At 44.4% G+C, this 23,465-nt stretch overlaps 2 protein-coding genes and 1 long non-coding RNA gene across 5 annotated transcripts in view; 2 read left to right on the plus strand and 1 right to left on the minus strand.

Moving 5' to 3' along the window:
- Nucleotides 1-726, plus strand: part of MYBPC1 (myosin binding protein C1) — a 122,315-nt gene extending 121,589 nt beyond the window's left edge. For both annotated transcript variants that reach the window (XM_075428586.1, XM_075428584.1), the window contains one exon: nt 1-726. In XM_075428586.1, the coding sequence (XP_075284701.1) occupies nt 1-101 (101 nt within the window). In that variant the 3' untranslated portion in view covers nt 102-726.
- On the minus strand, nt 353-5,571 carry LOC142362208 (uncharacterized). Its single transcript, XR_012764800.1, has 3 exons — nt 5,484-5,571; nt 4,257-4,451; nt 353-1,096 (listed from the first exon to the last, which is right to left on the minus strand). It is a non-coding gene; the product is annotated as an uncharacterized LOC142362208 (long non-coding RNA).
- The window catches only part of CHPT1 (choline phosphotransferase 1), a 22,983-nt gene continuing 4,592 nt past the window's right edge, over nt 5,075-23,465 (plus strand). The window contains exons 1-7 of one of the 2 annotated variants that reach the window (XM_075428589.1): nt 5,075-5,453; nt 13,950-14,097; nt 15,125-15,266; nt 18,805-18,889; nt 20,400-20,531; nt 20,923-21,081; nt 23,328-23,453. In XM_075428589.1, coding sequence (XP_075284704.1) covers nt 5,211-5,453; nt 13,950-14,097; nt 15,125-15,266; nt 18,805-18,889; nt 20,400-20,531; nt 20,923-21,081; nt 23,328-23,453 — 1,035 coding nt within the window. In that variant the 5' untranslated portion in view covers nt 5,075-5,210. The remainder of the gene's footprint in view (nt 5,454-13,949; nt 14,098-15,124; nt 15,267-18,804; nt 18,890-20,399; nt 20,532-20,922; nt 21,082-23,327; nt 23,454-23,465) is intronic. The other variant, XM_075428588.1, reaches the window with a different exon arrangement.

Consider the following 23,465-nt stretch of genomic DNA (forward strand, 5'->3'; position numbering starts at 1 on the left):
GTGGGCTTTCGTTCTTCCGACTATTGATGGATGGAGTGCCTCCGCACATCATTGATTCGTATATGCGTGAAATGCAGGCAGAAAAAGCTGAGGGGAAGTGAGAGTCTGTCCACAGTGTTTCCTCCCACTGCACTGGAAATTGGTAGCAGAATGACAGCTTTTTAGTTCTTGCAATGACAGAACAAACGTGTGGTTGGGGGGTTTATTTTCTTTTTTTTTCTTTTTTTTTTTTTTTCCTTATTTGTTGTTTTGTTTTCCCTACCTGCTCTTCCTGAAAAGAAAGAATACGCATGGATTGCTTTGGGGTTGAAATTAAATGAACTGAAGACAACACACGTTTTGTAACGTTCAGCTTTATTTTCTGTTTGATATTGTGTTCTGTTTTTCAATGAGGAAAGAGGATAAGCTGTGTAATAAACACGAAGAGGCAGTCAGAGTTTGTACTCGGTACAGAGCCTATCTTTCTCAGACTGAAAGTACATGGATTAGCCAGTAGCTGTGCAATGAGACCCCTGGAATACTCTTCGATAACATATCTTATTCACCTGGGAATTATTTAACAGAATATGGTTTTACTAGAACGTAATTAATGCATACGCACTTAATGATCATTTAAGCTGAACATATCTTCCTTTAGAAGCTTTGATTTCCTAAATCCAACCCATCAGTCTCTCAACTGAACTGAAATTGTTTTATTTAATGTACAATAAATATGAAGTGTTTAAGATCTGTCAAGTTCTTGTCTACTATATTTCTTTAGTTCTTTTCTGTCTCATCTTCACACAGTTCTTGTTTGATTTCCACATACTGTAAAGCAGGAACTTGAGCCCACCACACCGAGTGGAAAACAGCTTCAGCAGTCACCAAACCCAATGGGCTTACACTTTAAGACACATGACACAGAATGTGAGTGAAGATAAATGCTATAGATACATGTAACGATGTATCTATATGTTTTCAATATTTTAAGTATTCTAAATGCCAACCGTGAAGGCTTTCACCATTCTGGATCTGCCCCCTTCCTCAGCAACTCATGGAGCTCTTGTAGGTATCGTAGCAGGAAAGGGACTCAGACCACATCACTAGCCAGTTTACCCTGCAAGGCAAAAATGCCTTCGATAAGACAAAACAGCCACATTACTTTTCCAACTCTAGCATCGTTGACCTCTAAGTACTTCAGGAGTGGGGGTGATCATCCGTAACTCTCCAGCAAACTCTGAAGCATGTGAGACACAAGGTCACACACAACTTGGCCAGGCTGTCGACTCCCTGTTGCCCTGTCGTTTATTTACCAGTTCTCACTCTGGCTGTATAGATAGGGTAGGTTATGTGCTTACTGACTAATGATTGATCTCCAATTATGGTTTATAAAGATAAAGGTCTACCTAGACCAGTGGTACATTCCAAGCTGGTTATCTGACGTCAGCGCATTTTCAAACACCCAGCAGCCAGTAATTACGCAATAATAAAAGAATGTGTTACTATGAACTGGTTACTATGCAGTGCCACTGCTGAACGTGTGTTTTTGCATTTGAATCACCACTTCTTTCACTTTGGGGATCTGAATACATTTTCTCACTTTGTTCTGTAAATCTTAGTCGCTCTGAGATTCTTTTTCTTCTTCCTCTCCTTCCTATCTTTGTGACTTCTTCAGTGCTGCCATCCATGCAAGGAAGCCGTTCTCTATTCTCTGCGATCCTGGACACCCCCCCACCTGCATTTCCCCCTGCTGCTGCAAAACCAGTCCTCTCCTACACATTCATTCACACCTACACATGAAAGAAGGCCACACATCTGCTAAGAAGAAAGTTTCATAAAGGATTAATAATTTCTTTTTGTTGTGTATCTATCTCACCAGTGAATCCGATCCCCCTTCATCCGTTTTGAAGCACAGCAGGCTGTGGGAGAGGGTCAGTCTGAATATACGCTGTGCAGGTTTAAGCATTTAAGCACATGGCCCTCATCTAAAACAAGATCAGTCTGTTGAGATATATTATAGGCAGCCCCAAAAGGTAGAGTTACTGTGAGCCTGTGCTTTTCAGTAAGCCAAAAAGGATGTGCATAGCCATCTGCAACTTGTATGCAATGATGTTTACAGCTTCAAGCTTATGTATATATCTGCCTCCACAGTCTTAATACACCATACATAATAACCTGGAAGGCAGCATAAATCTCAGCTTCTGTGGACTCTCTGCCGACGGAATTAGCCACTCTAATTTCTAGCAGATGCCAGCAGTATTAGAAGACAAGCTGAGCTAAGCTACTTTTCACTGTGTGAACAGTCAGCTTCTGTTCAGATGCCCTTAATTCCTCCGCAGCTGCGTCGCCCAGCATTTGCCATTGGCTGTGCCTTGGGCTCGAGGTGCCCCATGCAATGGGAAGTGCTGGGTATTGGCCCGTGGGTGGAATTGAGATGCGTGGGCATTAGTGTGCTGTAAATTCATACTCTCGCTAAGTATGTTGACCAGCCAAGACTCTGGATTAAAAATCAACTGAAAATTGCTTTGAGAAGAATGATAGGATGGGCTGGGATGGGAAAGGGATTTCTGGTAGATCTAAAACAGGCTGAAGAAGCTTGGACACAGAATAACAAAAAGTTTTGACTTATGATGATTCACCTAATGGGATTCCCCAGGAATGGTGTCTGATAGATGAAATAAAGTGAACAAAACCAGAGAGTTAAGAAAATGCTAATGAAATCTGCAGTTAATACCAGCTTGGGAGCATAAAGACATACCAAAGACAGCAAAAACTACAGGCAAAACAACCTAGAGAGAATAGAAACAGCAGAATATCATGGCACAGAAGATATGGCCCAATGGTCCCAAGAAGAAATTTCTCCAAAGTCAGCTCACATGGAATTTCCAGGAAATTCATGAACCTGAAAGAGACCTAGGAGTGACAGAGGACAGCAAATAAAACCTGGTCATGTGAGATAAAGCAACAACAAAACACAAAAGCTCCAGGAGAAGTGAAACTAGCAGTGCTTTTATGGTTGATGGTTGTGTTCCCTGATGTCTCATATGTGAAACCAGTTGAAGGCTTCAGCTAGTTGCATTACTCATCTGTTACGTACAATCTTCATCAACTAGTACGTGCTGAGGTTGTAGTTCAGTAGCACCTTCAATAAGGTTTTCCTTTTCTGCACACTTTCACGTATCTGCTAGGAATTTAGTATTTTTGAAAGCTGTGCCTTGGTGTTGCTTGACTTACACAGGTCAAGGAAAGCTATTACTTGGAATAAGAATGTAGACCCAAACCTGCATATACAGATACACAGAGAAAGAAGAATCAAAGTTAATAAAAAAAGGGGGTTATTCTTAAAGAAGCCAGAGGAAAATATTTTGTCTTCTCTTGGTTTGCTCTCCCGGCCCATGGAAGGGCATTTGATGTATAAATGTTACTGTTGTATAAATACAGATCCATTCTCAAATTGCTGTACGTGGAGCTCAATACAGGCATTTTAGTTACCTGTTCGCATGGAAACATTGTGGCCAGTGCCAGCCCATTTTTCCCTCGCTGAAAACAATCTCGCAAACATAGAAAGGGGAGGAGAACAACTACATGCAAATCTTTTAAAGAACGCTTAAATTGAGATATGTTGTTTGTAAGGTGGTCTTTACTGAGAGTCAGAAATTTTTTTAAATTTTCCTTTTATAAAAAAAGCTTCAAGTTTCCTGTACTTCCCATTGGGGGGGGGGGGGGTGGAGCGCAGTATTGCTAGCTTTTACAGAGCATTGTAAGGGAAGACTTACTTTATGAATGTCTTTTGTTGCATGTTGAGATTCTGGAGCAAAAGGCATTCTATTTTAAGCACAGCGTACTTACTGGCACTTGATTTTCATGGCCTGCTTTCCTGACTGACAAGTAAAGCTGCTGCTTTGCTGAAGCAGAGAGCACTTGGAAGCAAAACTGTATCCTGAATACTAAGGAAGCGCTGGAAGTCTAAACACACCGGACTTTAAATTCTGTGTTCTCTTGTTCTATGCTTTGGTGCTGAACACTTTTTAAATTAAAACAAGCCCTTCCCCAAGCTCAGTGATAAATTCAGCAGGGAATCTATGTCTTCCTCTACTCACGTTGCCCTCACTTTTTACTCCTTTTTACTCCACTTGCTTTCCCCTCCACTTCTTTTCCTAGTTTGTTTTCTCTTATTTTCCTCTTGGTATCACAAAGAGCTTGAGCAATCTGTCCATAAATACCAGTACCATTATGTTCATCGATGACAGCGATGCACGGGTACTAAAGTGTTTTACCTTTTTCCAAACCCAGTGATTCCAGTGCTCTGGGGATCTGGCCAGTTGTGAATCTGTCACGTTTCCCTTCTGCCATTCACTGGTTGGCTGTGACTGAATCTTCCTTTATTTACTACCCTCTCGTCTGCTGGCAGTTCCTCTCTTCTCTGTTTTGGCCCCGAATCCCAGTTGCTGTATCATACTGTCTTTAGTGATCTGGAAATGGAATCAGCCCATGAATGACACAGCACTTGGGAGGCACGTACCATGTCAAAGGATTTTGAAACCACCCTTTTGCTTGTGTCAAGCATTCCTGACCCTCGCAGTAGAGAAACTCAATACTCAATACTCATAACCGTATTAACTTTATCAGACAAAGCGATTTGGCTCCCTTTGAATAACAGGAAGCAGCTCTGTCCAGGAAACTGTTGTGTCTGCCCAGAAAGCTGCAGCCGCTGGTTTACAATGGAGTAACTGAAGAGAGGATTCCTAATTTTAAGAAGATGCCATCTGGGTATATAATACTCGTTAAGAGGTTGTATGTGACACGTTCGACTTCATCTTTCATACAGCCACACAGCGCTCACCTTCCCTTGGCCACATTCAGAAACCACCCCCCTTCCCGGAGCCTCACCACCTAAAACCCTTCACACGGCCAACTCAAATAATTTGAAGTGCCACGATTTCTGAAGAGGCACATTTGTTTCGAAGCGCCTTCTCCAAGCGGCTCAAGGAGACGAAGGCAGTGCCGCGTAACACATCCCCTCACGGCGACGCCCCGGCCAACCCGCCCAGCAATGGGGCCCCGCCCTCGGAGCGCAGGAACGGGCGGCGGGCCGGGGGCGGGCGCGCCCGCTCCGCCTTAGCTACAGCGGGGGCAGCTTCCCCCCCCCACCCCAGCAGAGCCGCCGCTGGGCGTCGGCCTCTTCCGCCTCCCGCCGCGGCCCTCAGCCCAGCCCCGCTGCCAGCGGCGGCATGGCCGTGCTCTGGGCTCTGCCCGCGCCCCTCAGCCCGACGCAGCTGAAGCGCCTGGAGCAGCACCGCTACAGCGCGGCCGGCGCCTCGCTGCTGGAGCCGTGGCTGCAGCCCTACTGGGCCTGGCTGGTGGAGCAGGTCCCGCCGGGGCTGGCCCCCAACGCCATCACGCTGGGCGGCCTCCTGCTGAACTGCCTGACCGCCCTGCCGCTCCTCGCCTGCTGCCCCAGCGCCACCGAGCAGGTACTGCCCGCCGCCCCGCCGGAGCCTGACCTGCTTCCCCCGCCCGCCGCCGGCCCCTCATCAGCCCGGCCGGTGCCGCCGCGGGTGTGCCCTGCGGACGCGGGGTCACGCCGGGGGTGGCGGGGTCCGGCTGGAGCGGCGGGAGGCCGGGCGGGGCGTGTGAGGGGCCGAGGCTCGGCGGGCTCCGCTCGCCTCCCCAGCCTCCGCTGGCCAGAGGGCCCCGTGGGGACCGGGTGCTTGGCCCAGGCCGAGCCTGGCCTCCCCCAGGAGCCTTCTTACGTCCCACGCGTGTGCCCCCGCTGGGAAGGAGGGGTGAGCCGCGTCGGCTCCCTGCTCGAGGGGAAGGCTGTAACGGAGGGGCCGTGGACCTACGAACGTCCCAGCCCAGCAGGGCTGGCCACGGGGCATGGCTGAGGCCACGGCGGCATCGCTTCGTGGAGCTCTGTCAGAGCTTCCCGGCCGGTTACCAAGTTTCCCAAAGTCTTCGTGGTGGTTAGGGTGGGAAATACCAGCGGGAAATTGCTTCCTGTAGGTAAAATGCCTAGAAGGGTGGCTGTTGTTTTTCTTGCCTTCTGATGGGCTTAGATCGGTCAGAGGTGCCGGTTGGTTGGGGTTTTTTAATAACATAGATACACTTTGGTGAATGTTCTCGTTGACGGAAGCACCCTTCTCCCCCTGCAGCTGCTTTGCTCTGTTAGCAGAGGTGTTGGTGGGAGACACGTCGGGAAGCTGATCCAGATCTAGCTTAGCTTTGCTTTGGTCTCACCCCAATCGCTCCCCCAGTTTGCATCGCCAGGCAGAGGCACTCCGTGGCGTAGGAGACGGGAGGACAGAGATGAGAGCGAATGGTTGGAAACTGCAGATTGTCTGCTGGTGGTACTTTCGTAATTAAAATGCTTGTGGAACTGCTACCTTTAGCTTAGCTTTGTGATGTAGATATCCGTCTTTTGCCAACTCTGTGTCTGGATGTTCATCTTAGCTTTTTCTCTTTGCTATTCAGAAAAAAAGAAAAAGGCAGAAAGTTAATTTTAAGTTATTTTTCCTTGAGGACTGTACAGAAAGAAAAAGGTTGTGTTGCAAACATCCAGGGAATTTTACCTTCCAGGAGAACTTAGGTTGCATTTTAGGAACTTTATGGGGTTTTTCTTAATTGTGGAAGCTGAATTTTATAAGAACCTATAGTTTGGACTAAACTTCCTTGTTACAGATCTGACGGAACTACGAGCATAGTGCGCTTCGACATCACCTCTCTGCAATGCTGAGCATTCGCTTCCATTCATGAACAAGTCTTGATTACCTGATGGCCTAGCAACAACTTGTTATATTCTGTTGGTGGAAGTGTAGGAGCACTGAATAGAAGACAGATGAAACAACAAGCAGGTTTTGGTTTTAGGTGGGGGGTTTCTATGCATTGGTTTGTGTGGTTGTTGGGTTTTTTTCTGTAACCAGTCCTAAGCGGGCCATTTCTCTTAGTTCTTTATTGAAAACACTGAAGTCTTGATGTTTGTACAAACCATCCGAAAGAAGTAAGACTGGTAGCTCCAATCCTTCGGAGAGCAGCTGCTAGCGGATGCTTAGAGAAGAGATCTTTCCTCAGTATAGCCTTCCAGCTGCCAAAAGACTGTGGTTCAGGGGTTTTTCGGCGAGGGATTCTACTCGGGTTGCTTGCTAGGACAGCAACTGATGGACCCATTTCCCCACAGACACATTCCATTTCATGGTTTTGCCTTCTGAATGACCTGTTTTGAACCTGTTTGTACTTGCAGCTTCCATTATGTCCTACTGCAGTGAATTCTGCAGTTTAATAATACCTCCCCGACATGCAGTATAATGTCCAAAACCGTACAATGCGCCCTTGTTCTCTTACTGTGAAGCCATTATTTCCTTACACACTACTCTTTTTATCTTCTTCAGCATCTGTAGCCACTAAAAGCCAGTTTGTTACTGACTAGCACAATATGTTTAGGCATTATAGAATATGGTCTGCTTCAGAAATGTCGTCTTGTCTAGTAGGAACACAGGTTGTATCAGTGTCTCCTGTAAATGCACATTTCAACATAAGCCTTCCTATTTGTAGCTAAGCCATTAGCAGACTGCACCCCTCAAGTGCTGTTGCAACTCGGATCCATCTGCATGGATTTTTACAGAGTGTTTGTCCAGTTTCCCACCCAGTGTAACTTAGGACAGTAATCTGTAGAAATAATACACGGGACTGGTACACCAGGTGTGGTGGTGGGGAGGACACTACCTGCACATTTCATGTTTTGTAGAGGGCTGAAATATCTTCTTCACTGTGACTCTGCAGGCTGGGTTTTTTTCTTTTTTCTTTTTTTTTTTTTTTGACACTAAGTATAAAATATTTAGGAGTGAAAAGTTTTGCTGACTTCAAGTATGAGCACTGTGTATTTTCTGCATTAGCGTGTAAAAGGAGCACTTCTTGGGTGAGGTTTTCCATTTTATCCCACCATTTGATGGTGAACTGTTTTGCTCTACTGCCAGCTAACTTCTCTGAAGTAGCTACAGTTATTTAATTAGGTTTTGTAGGGGAATCTCTCGTGCCCCTTCCCATTCTGGGGAAAACTGATGTTTTTTTCTCACATCAGCACTAGGAAAAACAATGGCTGACCATAATTCTCTATGTTTTTAAAAGGGAGAAGGGAAACTGATCCTGCTGCTTTCATGGTTGCTCTTGGAGGGGCCTGGCTTCAGTAATCCTTCAAGCTCAGCCACAGGTCTCTGAAATACCATGGGAAGCTAGAATGCTAGGCCGGAAGATCATACTAATAGAAATTATCACTTTATATTGAATTTATTAAAAAAAAAAATCTTGTAGTAGTTACACAGCTTCTAAGCAAAGAGCCCCTGAAACTGATCAAAGTAGACTTTATCCAGTGATAAAGACTTGTCCAGTTTGCTCTCAGCTTCTAAGGTTCCATCATGTCTCATTTATTTAGGTTTTTTTAAAGTGATTGTTTCTGTTGTCTGTAGTTTCGTGGAGGTTACTGGGAATAGAGGAAGACAGGAAGAGTAAAACATGGATTATGGATTTGCAGTTTGGGCAGTGGTGGTGAAAGGGGGCAGGGGCTCAAGGGTTCCCATGCAGAGAGCAGAGGGAGGGGAGGCTTGTGGTGGCTAGCTCTGTAGAATTGTTTAAGGAAAGGGTGCTGTGCCTTGCTGAAATGTGCTATTTAGAAAGCCATACATCTAGGGAGACCAAAAAGCAGGGGAGGGTCTAGGTTACTCCAGCTAGCTCTACTATTAACTGTTTGGAGGGAGAGGAACATTGGCAAGGTGTTCTCTCTGCTGCTTCTCTCCTCCTCTTTTTTAAAAAACTTCCTTCAAAAAAACGCAGCAAACCCCCTCGAACAAAAGAAAAAATAGACTTTAAACTGAAAGATGAATTGTCTTTTTTCCTGTCAGAGGGAGAAATGAGGGGAAGATACTGACAGGCATGGCATTATGTAAACAGCAAGGGCACAACAGAGCTTTGTGGGAGAGAGAGTAAGGAAGCAGAAAAGGAGGTGAACTAGAGCAGCTGGTATGAACTGGGGGTGTGGGGATGCGAAGGAAGGAACATGAAGCCCTTGACCTGGTAGAGAAGTGTGAAGCACTGAGTGGGGCCAGGAATCCAGCCCATACCCCCTAGTGAAGAACAGAGCACTCGGTACTAAATGGGGAGAAAGAGTTACTTGGCACAGAGTAAGACAGCGAAGGTTCGGGAACCCTGGCGCAGAAGTACAGGAGTTCTTTCAGGGAGAGCTTCTTGGGGAGAGGAGGATGCTAAAGGAGTGCGAGACATCCCTGGTGTGCCTGAAATGCACTTGGGCCATAGTGTGACAATTTCATTATTTTATTTCTCTCCTTTCTGCCCTCTCCCGCTGCTGTAATGCAGGTTTAAACAGCCCGTTCCCTCCTCCTGCGATTAGTACAACTGTACACAGTGCTTTGCGCTGAACAGAAGTGAGGGACGTGATCCATCTTGGGGGGGAAGAGGAAGGGAGTCCAGTAAAATTGTCTTTTTCTATTCTGGGTCTGTTCCAGAGAGGGGCCATGTAAACTAGGGCAAAATTAGTAGCTGTGGATTGAGGAAGCGAGATTATGACTGAATGTGATGAGTAATTAAGGGGGGCTGAACCTTTAAATGTTGCAAAACCTCGGGCTGTTGAACTCTCCAGGCTTGAGTGCTTTGCTTGAAAGAAGAGGTAAGGGATCTCCGTGGCATATGTAGTCTTTTGCAGCTGTCCGTGCTCTTCTGTGGGGTGGAATCACAGGAGCAGAAGAACGAGGACTGCTGTTCAACCTACGCTTTCTCCTGAAGAAGAGGCGTGCCACACATACCTGTCAAACACTATATGCACATGGTTTTGTTTTGACACCCTCTGGTTCAGTAGATAACCAGACCTGCTGTACCAAATCTGTGTGTGACAAGACTCTGGGGCTGTATCATCTTTCAGACATCCTCTTTAATTGAAGCAGAGAAGCATCCCTTCCCCCGGGTTCGTGTTCTCTGCTAGTTCCATGAGAATAGCACCTAGCTCTGGCCAAATAATACATTTCGCTTGGACAGGATATAACTTTGGGCAGAGATAATAAACACCTCATCAGTGAAAAGCTGATGATTATTGGGAGCCCCCTGACCTTTCTGCTGAGTCTGTCAGCCATGTCAGCATTCTCAAATGCTCCCACTTCTCTAATTTGCAAACTACTCGGGTCCAGCGTGGGAAGCCGGCAGGGGACATCCCTCGATGGAGAGCCAGGCGTGTGAGAAGGCAGAGGAGATGGCAGCTGTAGCTGTGTTGAGAGGGCAGATAGCGGAGAGAATCCGTGGTTGCTAGGAACTTCGGAAAGCTCTGTGCACCTTCAGTGATTTGGAAAACTGTATTTTACCGATGAAAACATTAGAGCATTCATTTAATCTGCTAAATGCGTGGTGATCATAAGTGACCTTTGATTATTACCGCCTTGGGGTAAATTTGAACCGACAGCCTAGGGATGAACTGCTCCAGATTGTGTTTCTGAGCGCTCTCAGACACCTGTTCCCGTGTTCTTACCAGGATCTTCTTCCCTTCTCCGCAACTGCGGGGATGCCGATGCATCCGCTACAGGTGTTAATGGATACAGATCATCCTTACTGGGAAGAGGATGAAAGCTCTCCCCCTCTTTCCAGATTGAAACTAAAACGCTCTGCTCTTTGACAGCGCCTGGAGGAACTGTTGCTTGGATTTGTCCCAGCAGGAGCTAACGCGTTATACCTGTACTATAACTCGCAACTCAACAAAAGCCATTGCTGTGTCAAAAAGACCTAATAAGAGAAGTTTGAGTTGAAGCTAATTTATTTGTTTATTTTTACATTCAATGTGTTACAGTTGTTTTGAGGTAAGGTAGATGTAGGCGATGTTACCTTGAACAAGAATTCTTGCATCATGTTCTGTGGGTTATGGAGACTTTCATAAACTGATCACAGTAACCAGCATGCAAACCTTCTGTGTTGGTTAGAATTGAGGCTGTATTTCATGCACCTTGCATTTCAAGAGATTGTAGTAATACCAAGCATACAGCACTGCAGCTAATGATTAAAAAAAAAAGAAAAGGTGCCATAACAGGTTTCTGCTCCTGACTGGTGTTTCAATTATGGAAATGGTCCAGTTAAATAAGAAACTGCCCACGCTCTGACATTTGACTTAATTGGTTATGCGCCCCACACTGGGGGGGGTGAAAGCAGAGTGGGTGAGGAATTTGGCTAGTGTATTTAGCACTGGATACAGGCTACTTTTTGTCTGTGATATGGAGAACATGATGACTTCAAACTAAAATCTGTTTCAGTTATAGGCAGATGGTTGCAAAAGGAGGGGAGCCTAATGCAACCAGATAACCAGTGGTGTCCCAGACAGAATTGCCAGCTACAGCGTGGTTTACTTGCCAAAATCCAGGGATTAACGTGACAAGTTTCAATAGATCTCACACTGTCTTTTCATATCTAGAAGTATGTCACAGTAATGATGTCTCGTAAAACACTGCAGATTACCTTGGTGGCATTTCACAGGAATGTCGGTGATAAAATGAGAAATGCCTTTAAAATACTCCTTTAAAGGACTGCTGTGAAACCAGTGGTTTCTCCTAGCCTTGCTGCTCATAATGCTTCATTCATAGGTCTGTGTCAGGAGCTGCCTTGTTCGAGAATATCTGTTACTCTCCATACAACAAAGTTACTCTGAAAAAGCCAGTATAGGTCCTGTGGTAGCTTTGGTATGTGGATTATATCACAGGTAGAATGATTGTAGCTTCAGCAGGGTCCTAACTGTGCTTTTATGTCCTGAAATACCAGAGCAGTGGCTGACAGCCCTCTGTTTTGGAAAGGCGGAGAGCGACAACGGGACGGCAGGTAGCTGCTGCCTCCCTGCAGAACATCTGACCAAGCAAGCTTGTGCCAGGAGAGGCCCCTGAGCTCTCTGTTTCTCCACGTCGCTCACTCTCGGTGGTCCGTGAACCCAGCGTGGCAGTAGCTCCTCCTGGCTCTGTCCTTCCCCCTTCGTCAGAGGAGAGAACTGCTTCAGAAGATGGCGAAGAACTCACTCCATGGTTTAACCCCATCCCCCAACACAAAATTCCTTGGTTTAACTGGACTAACAAGGGAGAAGAAACATAAATAACTCAACTAATTCCACTGGTTAACATCAAACATATTCCTGTTGTCACTTGACCTGAATTTCTGTAGTGTCATTCTGGGGGGTTATCAGGTACCGGTATGTTAAAAGTCCATTGGGATGAGAATATCTACTCATCCTCTTTCACCTGCTCAAGACTTCCAACATGATCTGTGATTACAGTTTTTCTTAGTTTCCGTGGATTAAGGGGAAAGACGGCCTTGCCAGTTTTGAAGAATTTTCTGAGTTTTCTAAATTTCTGTGTACATACAAATCCAGGCTTCTCACCTGTAGCTGGAATCCCTAATCCTTTGATCATCTTTTGCTTCAAAGCTGGGCGAAGCAGCAAACCATTTGATTTTAATTGGTGGAATGTTTTATTAATGAAATTATCCAAATACTGGGTAGCAGGAAAATTATAAATTTGCTGACAATATTCTTTTGATATTAAAAGCACAAAACCAAGCGATGACAGTGTATCAGTCAGCCTTGAATACATGAGGATGTCTTGAATTTAACAGCAAAAAAGCTGTTCAGACCTGTACCTCCCTTAAGCGGGCTGGTTCTGGGGAGGGATGTGTTTTGTGATCAGTCTAACTGGAGACATAACTTTTTTTCTGACTTGTCAGCAAGTGTAATGATGATGGGAAAACAGAATGTCTGGAGGAGCAGCTCACCTCATCCGCACTCTTAGTGCTGCCTTCCGCTCCTGCCTATGAACTGGTGGGCAACTGTCATGTTTCTTCTTTCCCCAGCAGCGAGACTGGGTTTATCTGAGTGCGGACAAATCTCAGCTCAGTGGGATTTGAGCCGTTGTCTAAATCTGCTTAATAGTCTTTACTGGACTTAGGAAATATATGTAATCATGCTGGTCTGTTTGTGCTGCAGGAGAGGAATTGCAGAGGTGTAGAGCCACAGCAGCTGTCCCTTGCCTGGGAGCGGGTCAGCTCTGTGACTGCCGGTGGCTGGTCGCTTGTTCAACCTGCACGCTGCATTTCCAGCAGTTACACCGACTTTGATCCTCTTTCGGTGAACAGTGCTGCTTAATGTTAAGGCTGTCGCTGGAAACTGCTTGAGGCAAAAATGGTACCTGTACTTGGTTCGAAAGGTGTTATAAACAATTTTTAGTAAAAACTAATGCTTAGGCAAAGACATGCTGACTGCTTTTGGAAGGTACTGCTGTAGGACGGTTCCTTTCAACCTAACACTGGTGTTAGCATAACTGATTCACAGCTTGTTTTGAAATGCTGATAGTTGCTCCTTCATATTTAGTGAATGACTACATGTCTTCAAACCCTTGTCTGAAGTGCCTGTCTAGTCAATTTTTGTATGTTGGAAAAAATCTCTTTTCCCTAAAAGCTGAAGCCTGTCTTTAGTAAAATGTAATGGGTTTTTATGTCTGTATGTTGTAAATCTGAGCAAATCGTCTAAGTGTCACATAAACTGCTGAGAACTTTAGTAACTGCCTTGCTACTACTTTCTTTTTTAAATATTAATTTTATTTTCATAACTTTTTTCAGCACAAAGAATACAAATAATTATAGAAATACTGTAGTTTTAAGGTGGACAAATGAATCGGTTGATGCAGAAGAGAGGTTAAGGTTTTTTGTGTCTGTCTTTTTTGAGATGAATAGAAGGGACCTGTGTTTCACTGGTGTGTCTGGAGTTTATTACAGTAGTTACTACAATTCATGTAGAGCCTAGTCCAAGTAATTTGGTTTATCCGTTAGCTAAGTAACAAATAGCACAATGTAGTATAGTTTTGTGCTGAACTGTATTTTACTTAATGAAATACATTATCAGCCAAGAAATTGGGAACTGCCTAGTGACCTTTTATGTGACTCTCTTTCAGGCACCTTTTTGGGCATACATCCTGGGTGCATTAGGACTTTTTATCTACCAGTCTCTGGATGCCATTGATGGGAAGCAAGCCAGAAGAACAAACAGTAGTTCTCCTCTAGGAGAACTCTTTGATCATGGTTGCGACTCTATTTCCACAGGTAGTCTTAACCTACTGTTACCCATTCTAGTTTTAAAAAAGTTACCTGTTTTCAAGAGGAGCTGGTTAATCACAGATTTGTTGAAAAGATTTGGAAAGGACTCCTGGAGATCATCTAGTCCAACCCCCTGCTCAGAGTAGGGTCCTTCTTTTAGGAGAACTTCACCATCTTCTGATCACTGCAGCCAAGGCTGTCCCTGACCAGTATCAGGGAGGATATTTCAGAAGTACCTTTGGCAGATGTTGGGTGACACGCGTTCTGCTCTTACTTACTATGCATCTTCATGTACAGTGTTCTTTGAGCTAGATGGTGAACAAAGAATTCCATAAAACTGTGCTTAGAGGCTCTTTACTATACATAGCCTTTGTTTTCTGGTAGGGTACAGGCGATGCCTAGTAAAGGATTTTAAGGACCTAAAATACTGATGCTGGCGTGGGAAACTAAGGATTCCACTTTAGGAGTGAGGTGCCAGAATACCAGTTTGGTAAAAGGGCATCCAGCCTGGCTCTTAGGAGAAGGATAATTTATGTTCCTTGGAAGAAGGAGTTTTAAAAGAGTTGATGTGAAGTCCTGAAAAAGTAAGCCGTGCTCAGTTTTACTTTCTGTAACTGAGCTGCCGTTGGTGGCAATGCCTGTACTTCTGTAAAGCTTAATGGCTGAAATATTTGCCTTGGGAGTTGGCACGTTCTTTGTGCCTCACTTCCCAGAGAAGTGCAGCTGGCAGTCCCGGTGAGCTGGGCCCTTCAGTTGAAGCTGTCAGTGTTGCAGAGAACACGAGGTGACGAGGCCGGCAGAAGGGGGAAGGACCGCTGCAGGCTAGGAGGCAGGGCCCTCGCTTGGAAGGAGTCCTGTGTTTTGGTCTCTCCAGCCAGGACTGTCCCTGAGGTTAGCTACTCAGTAAAGTCTCAGTCATATCATTGATTTGTTACAGTGATGTAAAATGTCTTGTGTTTCTGTTTTTTCTTTTATTTCTCTCAGCTGCGAGCAAAGAGGGTATGTGACTAACATGTTCATTTCTGCTTTTCAGTTTTTGTTGTCCTTGGATCCTGCATAGCAATCCGACTAGGAACAAATCCTGACTGGTTGTTTTTCTGTTGTTTTGTGGGACTGTTCATGTTCTATTCTGCTCACTGGCAGACATATGTATCAGGCATACTAAGGTTTGGAAAGTAAGTAGGTATCTTCAGAAGTACCTGTGGCTTATTGTCTGCTAGCTAGTCGATTTCTGTTTCTTCTCGTTTTTTTTCCCCTGCTCTGTCTTCCTCTCACCTTCCTCCTCATCTCCCTTCCACCATAGCAGACTTGTGTTTTACCTCGCAAGAACTTTTACAACTCTGCATAATACTGAGTAGAGGGCTTGTTCTGTTAGCAGCTGATTTTAGCTGTGTATGCTTTGTTTGCATGTGTTTGGCTCTTGCCTGTGGATTTTTCTCAGAACCCGTAGCAGCACCATGCAGGCTCAGGCCAGGGAGGTTTTGCTTGCGCTGTAAACAAGTGCTCTGTGTAGGAGTAGGGACAGAGCAAGCATCTACATTACCTCACTTTGTCATCTCCCTGCCACAGAACAGTTTTGGCCCAGGGGACTCTGAACCACATGCATTATTAGAGAAATGCCCCTGCTAACGGGTTTCCCTTCCACAGACGGCTTTAGTCTTCCTTTGAACGAACTCTCTGCATCCATCGCATCCTTTGGCGAGGAGTTCAGCAGTGCTTGAAGAACTAACCTAGGCTTCTATGGGGGCTTTGCTTTTAATCTGGCTCACACTGGCTTTGGTGTCCTTCAGGTTTTGTGTCAGGTCACAGTTCTAGAGATTGCTGTGATGCTGTTCATGGCTTGGTAGAAATGTCATCTGTTCTTGCCGCAGTGTAGGAGGAGGAGTCGGGATGTTCGTGTAGAAGATAACAATTCCAGTGTAACTCCTTATAGTGTGGGGACTGCTGCACCCTCCCGCAGCTGCGGTGGCACCTGGGCATGGCCATTTGCTGTTTTTCAACCATGACCTGCACTTTAGTAATGATTTCTGAAAAGAGGAAAAGATAAGAGACTTCTGTATCAGCAAAACTGGAAAAACGTGATCGATGAAGGCTGTCCTCCTGCTAATCCCAGTCACTGGCCAAGTCACCTGTTTATAGTCCTGCTTAGCTCTGACCTGCAGGAAGCGCCTTAGCGAATCTGAGCCTTGCTGGGCAGACAGGCTGCTGATTAGCTGTCCTTGCGTCCTGCGCAAGGTCTGTATCAAAAGAGAGCTGTCTCGGTGGGTATGCCAAGAGCTCTTTTTTATTTGCTGATAATGCATTTTACCACACAAACCGGGACTCTTCTACCTGCCTACCCATGCTACTTTTTTTAAAGGCCATATTGTGGTGTAAACAAAAATAGATGCTTTAGAGCGATGGCTGAAATAGGGTAATTTCCGTATGTGACGGGACAACACGGAAGGGAGATGGGCTATTCCAGGAGCTCTGGGATGCTGCATACCTGATTGCTTTTCTGTGCCTTTCATTCTTGCATGAAATGTGAGAATGATTTCCCTACAGCAGAAAGGCACTGAGACTCCTACACCACATAAAAATTTCTTCATTAAAAACTTAATGGCTTCTACGGAAATATAGTGATAGTGCCTAGTACGAGCAGGTCGGAGTGGCCTGGTGTTCCGTGCTCACTGTTTGAAGTTAAATGGACATGACTTTTCTCTGAGATAACTGATTTCTGTTAGTGAAAACAGGTCAGAGTTTTTTCAAGGCTCACAATGGATTTCTCTTAAGCGTGGAGGTGAGAGTCTAAATGAAGGCTTTAGTATATTGCTCTAAATATGATAACACGTAACAGCATGGATGGAAGCTTTCACTAATGCTGTTCCTGAATTAGCAGCACTTGATTTTAGAAGTCAAATGACAGAGGAGAGCGTGCTAGCGCTGGTGGCCAGGAAGCACCAGAGCAGCCGGGCACTGCGCCGCGGTCAGATGTAGAATGTAGAATACTGCACGGTGTCTGATTAAAACCTTGGGACTCTGATTCGGGCTTTGTTGCAACCAACAGTCTGAGCCTCTGTAAAATGAAGTACTACACTTGGGCATATACAGTGACTCAGCTTCAGGTTCGAGCCTCCTCCCGCCCCCAGCAACAGCACACGCAGCGCAGCCTAGAAGCCAGTTTTAACAGCATGGAGCGTGAACTCTGAGCGCGTGCACTTGCGTGTGGTCACTTTCGCATGCCAGAACCGACAGTTCCAGTGTGCAGCCGCAGCAGCGGCTGGGCAGACGTGACACTCCGTCCCTGATAGAGAGGGAGAAGCCCACCCCCCCAGCACCACCGTCCTGTTTCCCCCCCGCACAGACTCTGTTGCTTGTCTTCAAGGCGATGCATGGAACGGGCAGGAGGTGAAACGCCTGCGCGAGGCTGGCCAGCCGAGCTGGTTCACCTCGCGTCGGACAAGCGCTGCAGCAAACAGAAGGGAGGGAGCGCAGCGGCGGAGGGAGGAGAGGATGACCCTTCCCAACGGCTTTGAGTGGTGACGAGCACCACGGCGTATCAGTTGCAGCTTGAAGTTTGGCTCTTAGAAGACTTACAGTCTGAAGCTTGCCATGAACCTTAGCATATTTTATGACTCTTTCCGATGAAAGAAGAGAATTTAATGTTACTGTGATTGTAAAGATCAGTGTTTTCCATTAGCCAGGAGTTGATTCCCATCTCCCTTTAAAAATACAGTTTCCTGTGCAACTGGTTCATGTGCTAAGCAAGTAATAATACATGTTGACTTAAAACAGCAAATTTATTCCAGCTGCTTAAAGAAATACTGTGTTTTAAACATCCATTGTCACTGTTTGCTGGTAACTTCAGTGCAAAGATCAGGTACCTGTCTCAAAACCTTTGGTGGCATAAAAGGCACCTTAGATGTGCACACTTATTTTGTTTATTTTAGAGCTTTATTGAAAGTATCGATTCTTTCTCTTGAGCCACTGCTTAACTTTTTTTATTATTGAGGTCTTCTCAAAGCATTTCAGCAATCAAATACAGTAAGACAGAGTTTAGTTTGTCTTGTCTGAGAACCAGAAATGGTGGAATACAGAGTCTAGACTTTAGGGGGCATACAAGGCCACCTATTTTAAAAATATTTTTATGGAAAAAACCAAGATATTAACTGTATTTCCTCTGAAACAGCACACATGCTTAGCTATCCACTGACTCAGTCCTCAGAATACTGCCCTTATGTTTTCCAGCCCATATCTGTCAAGTTTTCATGATACAATGGCTTAAAGAAATCCCTTCTGTCCCAGCCTGCTCTTCATGGTCCATACTTTTATGATATGCTTTTAATGGAAATGTTTGATTGCATTTACTGTGAGCTTCCCATAAAGTTTGATTTGATACTTACACATCAACAAGTCTGTAAATTTATACAAAATGCTCAAATAGTTAACAATGCATTCATTAAAAGATTTTCCCCCTACTAAAATTATATGTAGCTTGCTGTAGATGAGGAGTATAGGTTTAATTTTAAATCTTAACCGAAGATGTGTGCCTCTATACAAAGTATCTTTCTCAGTCAAGGAAAATCATATTCTATAGACGTTGAGGTAATTTGAAGTACTGTTAAGGAGATGATTTAAAGTCAGTATTCCCCCCCCCCCCCACCCCCCCCGCTGCCTTACACTTATAGCGAAAAGACCTTTTCTTTAATCTCCTATTCTTTTTCTCTTTCACAGAGTTGATGTAACTGAAGTTCAGATTGCCATAACAGCGCTGCTCTTGATCTCTGCGTATGGTGGCGCAGCAATATGGGACTATCAGGTAAGCGTATTAGGTATTCGGAGTTCCTGTTGAGAGTTGACAGTTCCTATGGTATTTGAAGCTATCCTGTGCAAGTACCATCAACACCTGCTAGTTGTCCAACGTTCTGTTTTAGCTTATTGTACAAACGCAGGTTATTTTTATGTTGTAGTTAACTTAGGTATAATGGTGTGACTTCCTGTGCACAAATTTAGAGCTACATAGAGGAAAAAAGACCCCATCTGCCACACAGAAACTTGATCTAAACATGGAACTAATACTCTGCAGATGCTTGAGCTTTAAGAAAGTTTTTGTTCTAGTTTTATTTCTTTTGTATACGATTTATAGGATGCTGTATTTTAAAATATAAAGATTAAATGCTTTAATCTTAACAAAACCATGGGATGAGGTTTTTGGAGAAGTATTCCATATTTATGTGCCAATGGAGATGTACTGATTTTGAAGAGTTATGTCAGAGATGACATAAATGTGAATATCTATATGTAAAGAATTGTTTTCTGTCCCAAAGCATTTCCCTATCTCTGGCTTTTATTCTGATCTTTGAAGATGCATTTTAGTGGATGGGACCAAAAGTGTATTAGACTGACATCTTCATCCTTGCTAGGGTCCTCACTCAGAAATGTGCAGTTCTGCTTGGTTATGGCACATGGAAGAGCTGAGACCATTCCATGCTATTGATAACCATGGAAATTAAATATAAAAGTAATTAAAATTAATTCACGAGGTTACTCAGCAATTAAAAAATGTTTAGCTAAACTTTGTTTCCTTTCCCCATCCTGCAAGATGCCTTTGTTCTATTTTCAAACAGCTTATTTTCATGTTGGAAAAGAAAGTAGGTGCATGAGACTTTTAGTTATGATTTTTATTCAGTATTAAAATCTGTGGTAGTTATGCTGTATCTCAAAACAATCTATATTCAAAAATATAGTCAATGATTTCAATTTATTACTACTTCTTTTTTTTAAACCCTCTGCTGCCTTTGGAAGTCTCCTTGAAACTGCAGTTGATTCTGAAAGGTAACTGTTTAATTAAAATTTGTATCTGGAGACTATTCTAAATGCAAAGATACAGCATCCAAATAACATGTACCAAAACACAGCGCAGGCAGATGGTGTTTGTGTTTCCTGTGGCTCAGTATTGTGTTAGCCACGGAAAGAGAAGGCACTGGCCTTCTCCCCCCTCCCCTGTCTTGGTGTGTGTCAAGTTTTTGCTTACGTCGTAAAAATACTTGAAGAACATCATAAGGACAAACCCAGTAAAATCTAGCTGAATTTCAAGACCAGAACTTAAGTACTCAAAAGTCGAGTTTTAAACGTTTGAAAAGAAATTTCGTCATCTCCTTAGTAAGGAAGAAAATTCCAAACACTGTGCTCCTGAGCTTGTTCCCGGGAAAGCGAGAGCTCAAATGAAACAATTGTTTAGTAGATATCAGTAGCTTTTTAAAATATTTTTTTTTAAAAAAGGTGTTATCCTTGACTTTTAATATCTTCCTCTTGTTTTTCGTGCTAAGGTCCCTCTGGTGGGCTTAGAACTGAAGTTCTTTGCAGTTTTTGGCATACTGTGTGGAACAGCACTTTCTTCTTTCAATTACTTCCGTGTCATCTTTGGCGGAGGGGTTGGAAAGAACGGATCTACAATAGCAGTAAGTTGCTTTAAAAATCTGAATGAGGTTCGAATAATTTGTGATGCTGATGTATTGCATTTCAGATGATCATAAGGGTTTTATCTGTTTAAGCGTTTAGACAGACAAGCACAGGGGTGGTGGATGGCTAAAGCAAAGACTCTGTTACCTACTTTCTCTCTGCCTGTTACTGGATTTCTTCTGCCACTGGAACCAGCAATGAATTCTCTTACAAAATTGATTAGTGGTCACTGCAAAGGATACCGGTAGCATTGGCATAACGCCAATGGGCTTTCCCTGAGTTTTGACAGCTCTGGTTTCATTTAATGGGATTTGCAATATGTATCAATCAATCTGGACCTTACTGTGTGACTGAACCCTAAGACAAATTTTCTGTCCATTTGTATTTCAGGGAACAAGTGTTCTTTCACCGGGCCTGCACATTGGACTACTTATCACATTGGCCATTATGATCTATAAAAAATCTACAACTCGGCTATTTGAAAAACATTCTTGCCTTTATGTCTTGACATTTGGATTTGTGAATGCTAAAATCTCACAGAAGTTGGTGGTAAGGAATCTTGTTTCAGTCCTAAACCTCCTAAAAATAAACTGGTTATTGGCTTGAGGTGTGCTGGATCACCGGGCACTGTGCAAGCTTTCCCATTCTGCTCTGCCGCTGTTCTACCAGTCTCATTATGACCCAGACACTGAACTAGACTTAGGCTGCTACAGAGGGATTATGTATGACACTGATACAAACACGTACTTATTGTCGAATGTATTGGTTAGAACTTCCAGTTTTGTTTAACTTAGTCCTAGAAATACACGTCTGTCTTTAACATCATAACTGTACTCCCTCAAGCCTTACTAACAGTGCCGTGACTTCTGATTTAATTACCTGAAATAGAAATTTAGTTCAGTCATTAAAATGAAGAGAGAAACTTTTCTGTCTTTATCTGTTGTAATTAAAAACCTCATCAATGGATTAAAAAAATAAAATCTGCCTTACTACATATTTGCTGACAACAGTAATCCAGCCAGTTTTTTCTTTTCCCCCCTGGCATGCCATTTTTCAAACACTAGAAAACAGGTATTCTACAGACTTTCTTGCTAAACAGGACTTCACCTAGTGAGCTACCAATGCGAAAGAGAGAATGCGGATAAGAAGACTGAGCCTTGAGATTGAACTTGAGGCAGCTCATCTGTTCTGTCAGACTCCCTGGCTCGTTCTGAGGAGCGCTGGGTCCTGGTAGCCAGCAGTCATCACTGTGTGTACGTCAGCTCACTCACGGGCCCTTCTGAGCAAACTGCGTTTCCCTTGACGCTTTTGTGCCGCTTTGGGGATAGTCTGCTCCAGGGAAATCTGTGAAGGTCGTGGGGAAAGGAATTTGTGGGTTTAGCTCTCACAGTTTTCTGATACTGTTTGAGGAGGCCTTGTCCTTCAGGCACTTCAGAGTGAGCAAAGTGCAGTAAAAACTTCAAGGCGTGACCAGGTGGGAAGCCCAGTGGGGACATGAGCCAAGGTCTGTGCAGCGGATCCCTTTAGCAGGCCAGATACATCCTCTGCTGGCTTAAGAGTGGAAGCCCTCATCAGCTCTCTGGACGTAAGCCTTTGTGGTTTGTCCTCTCTTTAGACTGGGACACGCGCAGGCTTTTCTCTGAATTTTGCTGTTCAGCATAGAGTTTAACATTGTTTATATTATGCTGAGAGACCACCTTGTTCGCAGGAACCTCTCAGTACTTTAATCGTATTTGCCAAGTGTCCACAATGCGTGGAAGCAAGGAATGCTTACTTACAGGCTGCCCAGGGAGGTCGTGGAGTCTCCTTCTCTGGAGATATTCAAGACCCGCCTGGACAAGGTCCTCTACAGCCTACTGCAGGTAACCCTGCTTCAGCAGGGGGTTGGACTAGATGACCCACAGAGGTCCCTTCCAACCCCTAACATTCTGTGATTCTGTGAATGCTAGGGTGATTTCTTGTGGCAAACTTGGCTCCTTTCCTCCTGCCATTTTTGAACTTCCTGGTATGAACTCTTCATATGTCCTTGACCAGGTCTCCAGCTTCTTACAAAAAACTCTTCTTCTGCCTCTCAGTTAAAGGTGAGCTTAAGTTGTCTCTAAGAATGCTAAACTGGGAAGGATCAAGGTGCTGGGGCGAACAGATTCCCTCCCTCCGCCTCTAGTATTCATCTTCTCTTGGTCATTGTGTGAAGTGTCTCTGTGCACGCATCGCTATCTCTACTAGACGGCGAAAACAAGTCTTGTCACCGAAGCAGAAGCCTAGTTTCTGGTTACCTTTTGGCTAAGTACAGTGAAAATTTTCAAGTTAGACTTGAACACAGTATTTCAAGTGAGCAGCACTCATTTTCAATAATACACTTGCATAGCCTTACCCTTCAAATACAGCACTGAAAAAATAAAGAGTGGGGAACCCCTGCAAATAGCTGAAATGCACTGGTGTAGATGTAACTTTACATACTACAGAAGAACATTGAAGGACATGTACGCATTTCTTATATAATGAAGTAAAAAAATAGCAACTGATAATTCACATAGCTGATACCGCTGATGAAAGTGCTATTTATTGATTGAATAACGTGAAAGAGGTTACCTGGTCCTTTGGAAAGAAACTGTCAGGGAGCAGCAGGCCCTGAAGCGTTTGCGAAGCGCTTGGCCTGCCTGCTGGTTGCTCCCGAGGAACCGGGGCCAGCAGGCGGTTCCTGGGCGAGGATACTGTGCCAGTGGTCTGGGAGTTACGCTGCTCTTGCAGGGATGAATTTTTGTGTCTGTCTTTTTTTTTTTCCCCACACATAGGTGGCTCACATGACAAAAAGTGAAATCTGTCTTCAGGACACTGCATTTATTGGGCCAGGACTTCTCTTTTTGGACCAGTATTTCAACAGTTTCATTGATGAATACATTGTTCTGTGGATAGCATTGGTAAGCGTTTTG

This window comes from Opisthocomus hoazin, chromosome 8 (assembly GCF_030867145.1).
Source record: "Opisthocomus hoazin isolate bOpiHoa1 chromosome 8, bOpiHoa1.hap1, whole genome shotgun sequence".
In the NCBI taxonomy this organism is placed as follows: Eukaryota; Metazoa; Chordata; class Aves; order Opisthocomiformes; family Opisthocomidae; genus Opisthocomus; species Opisthocomus hoazin.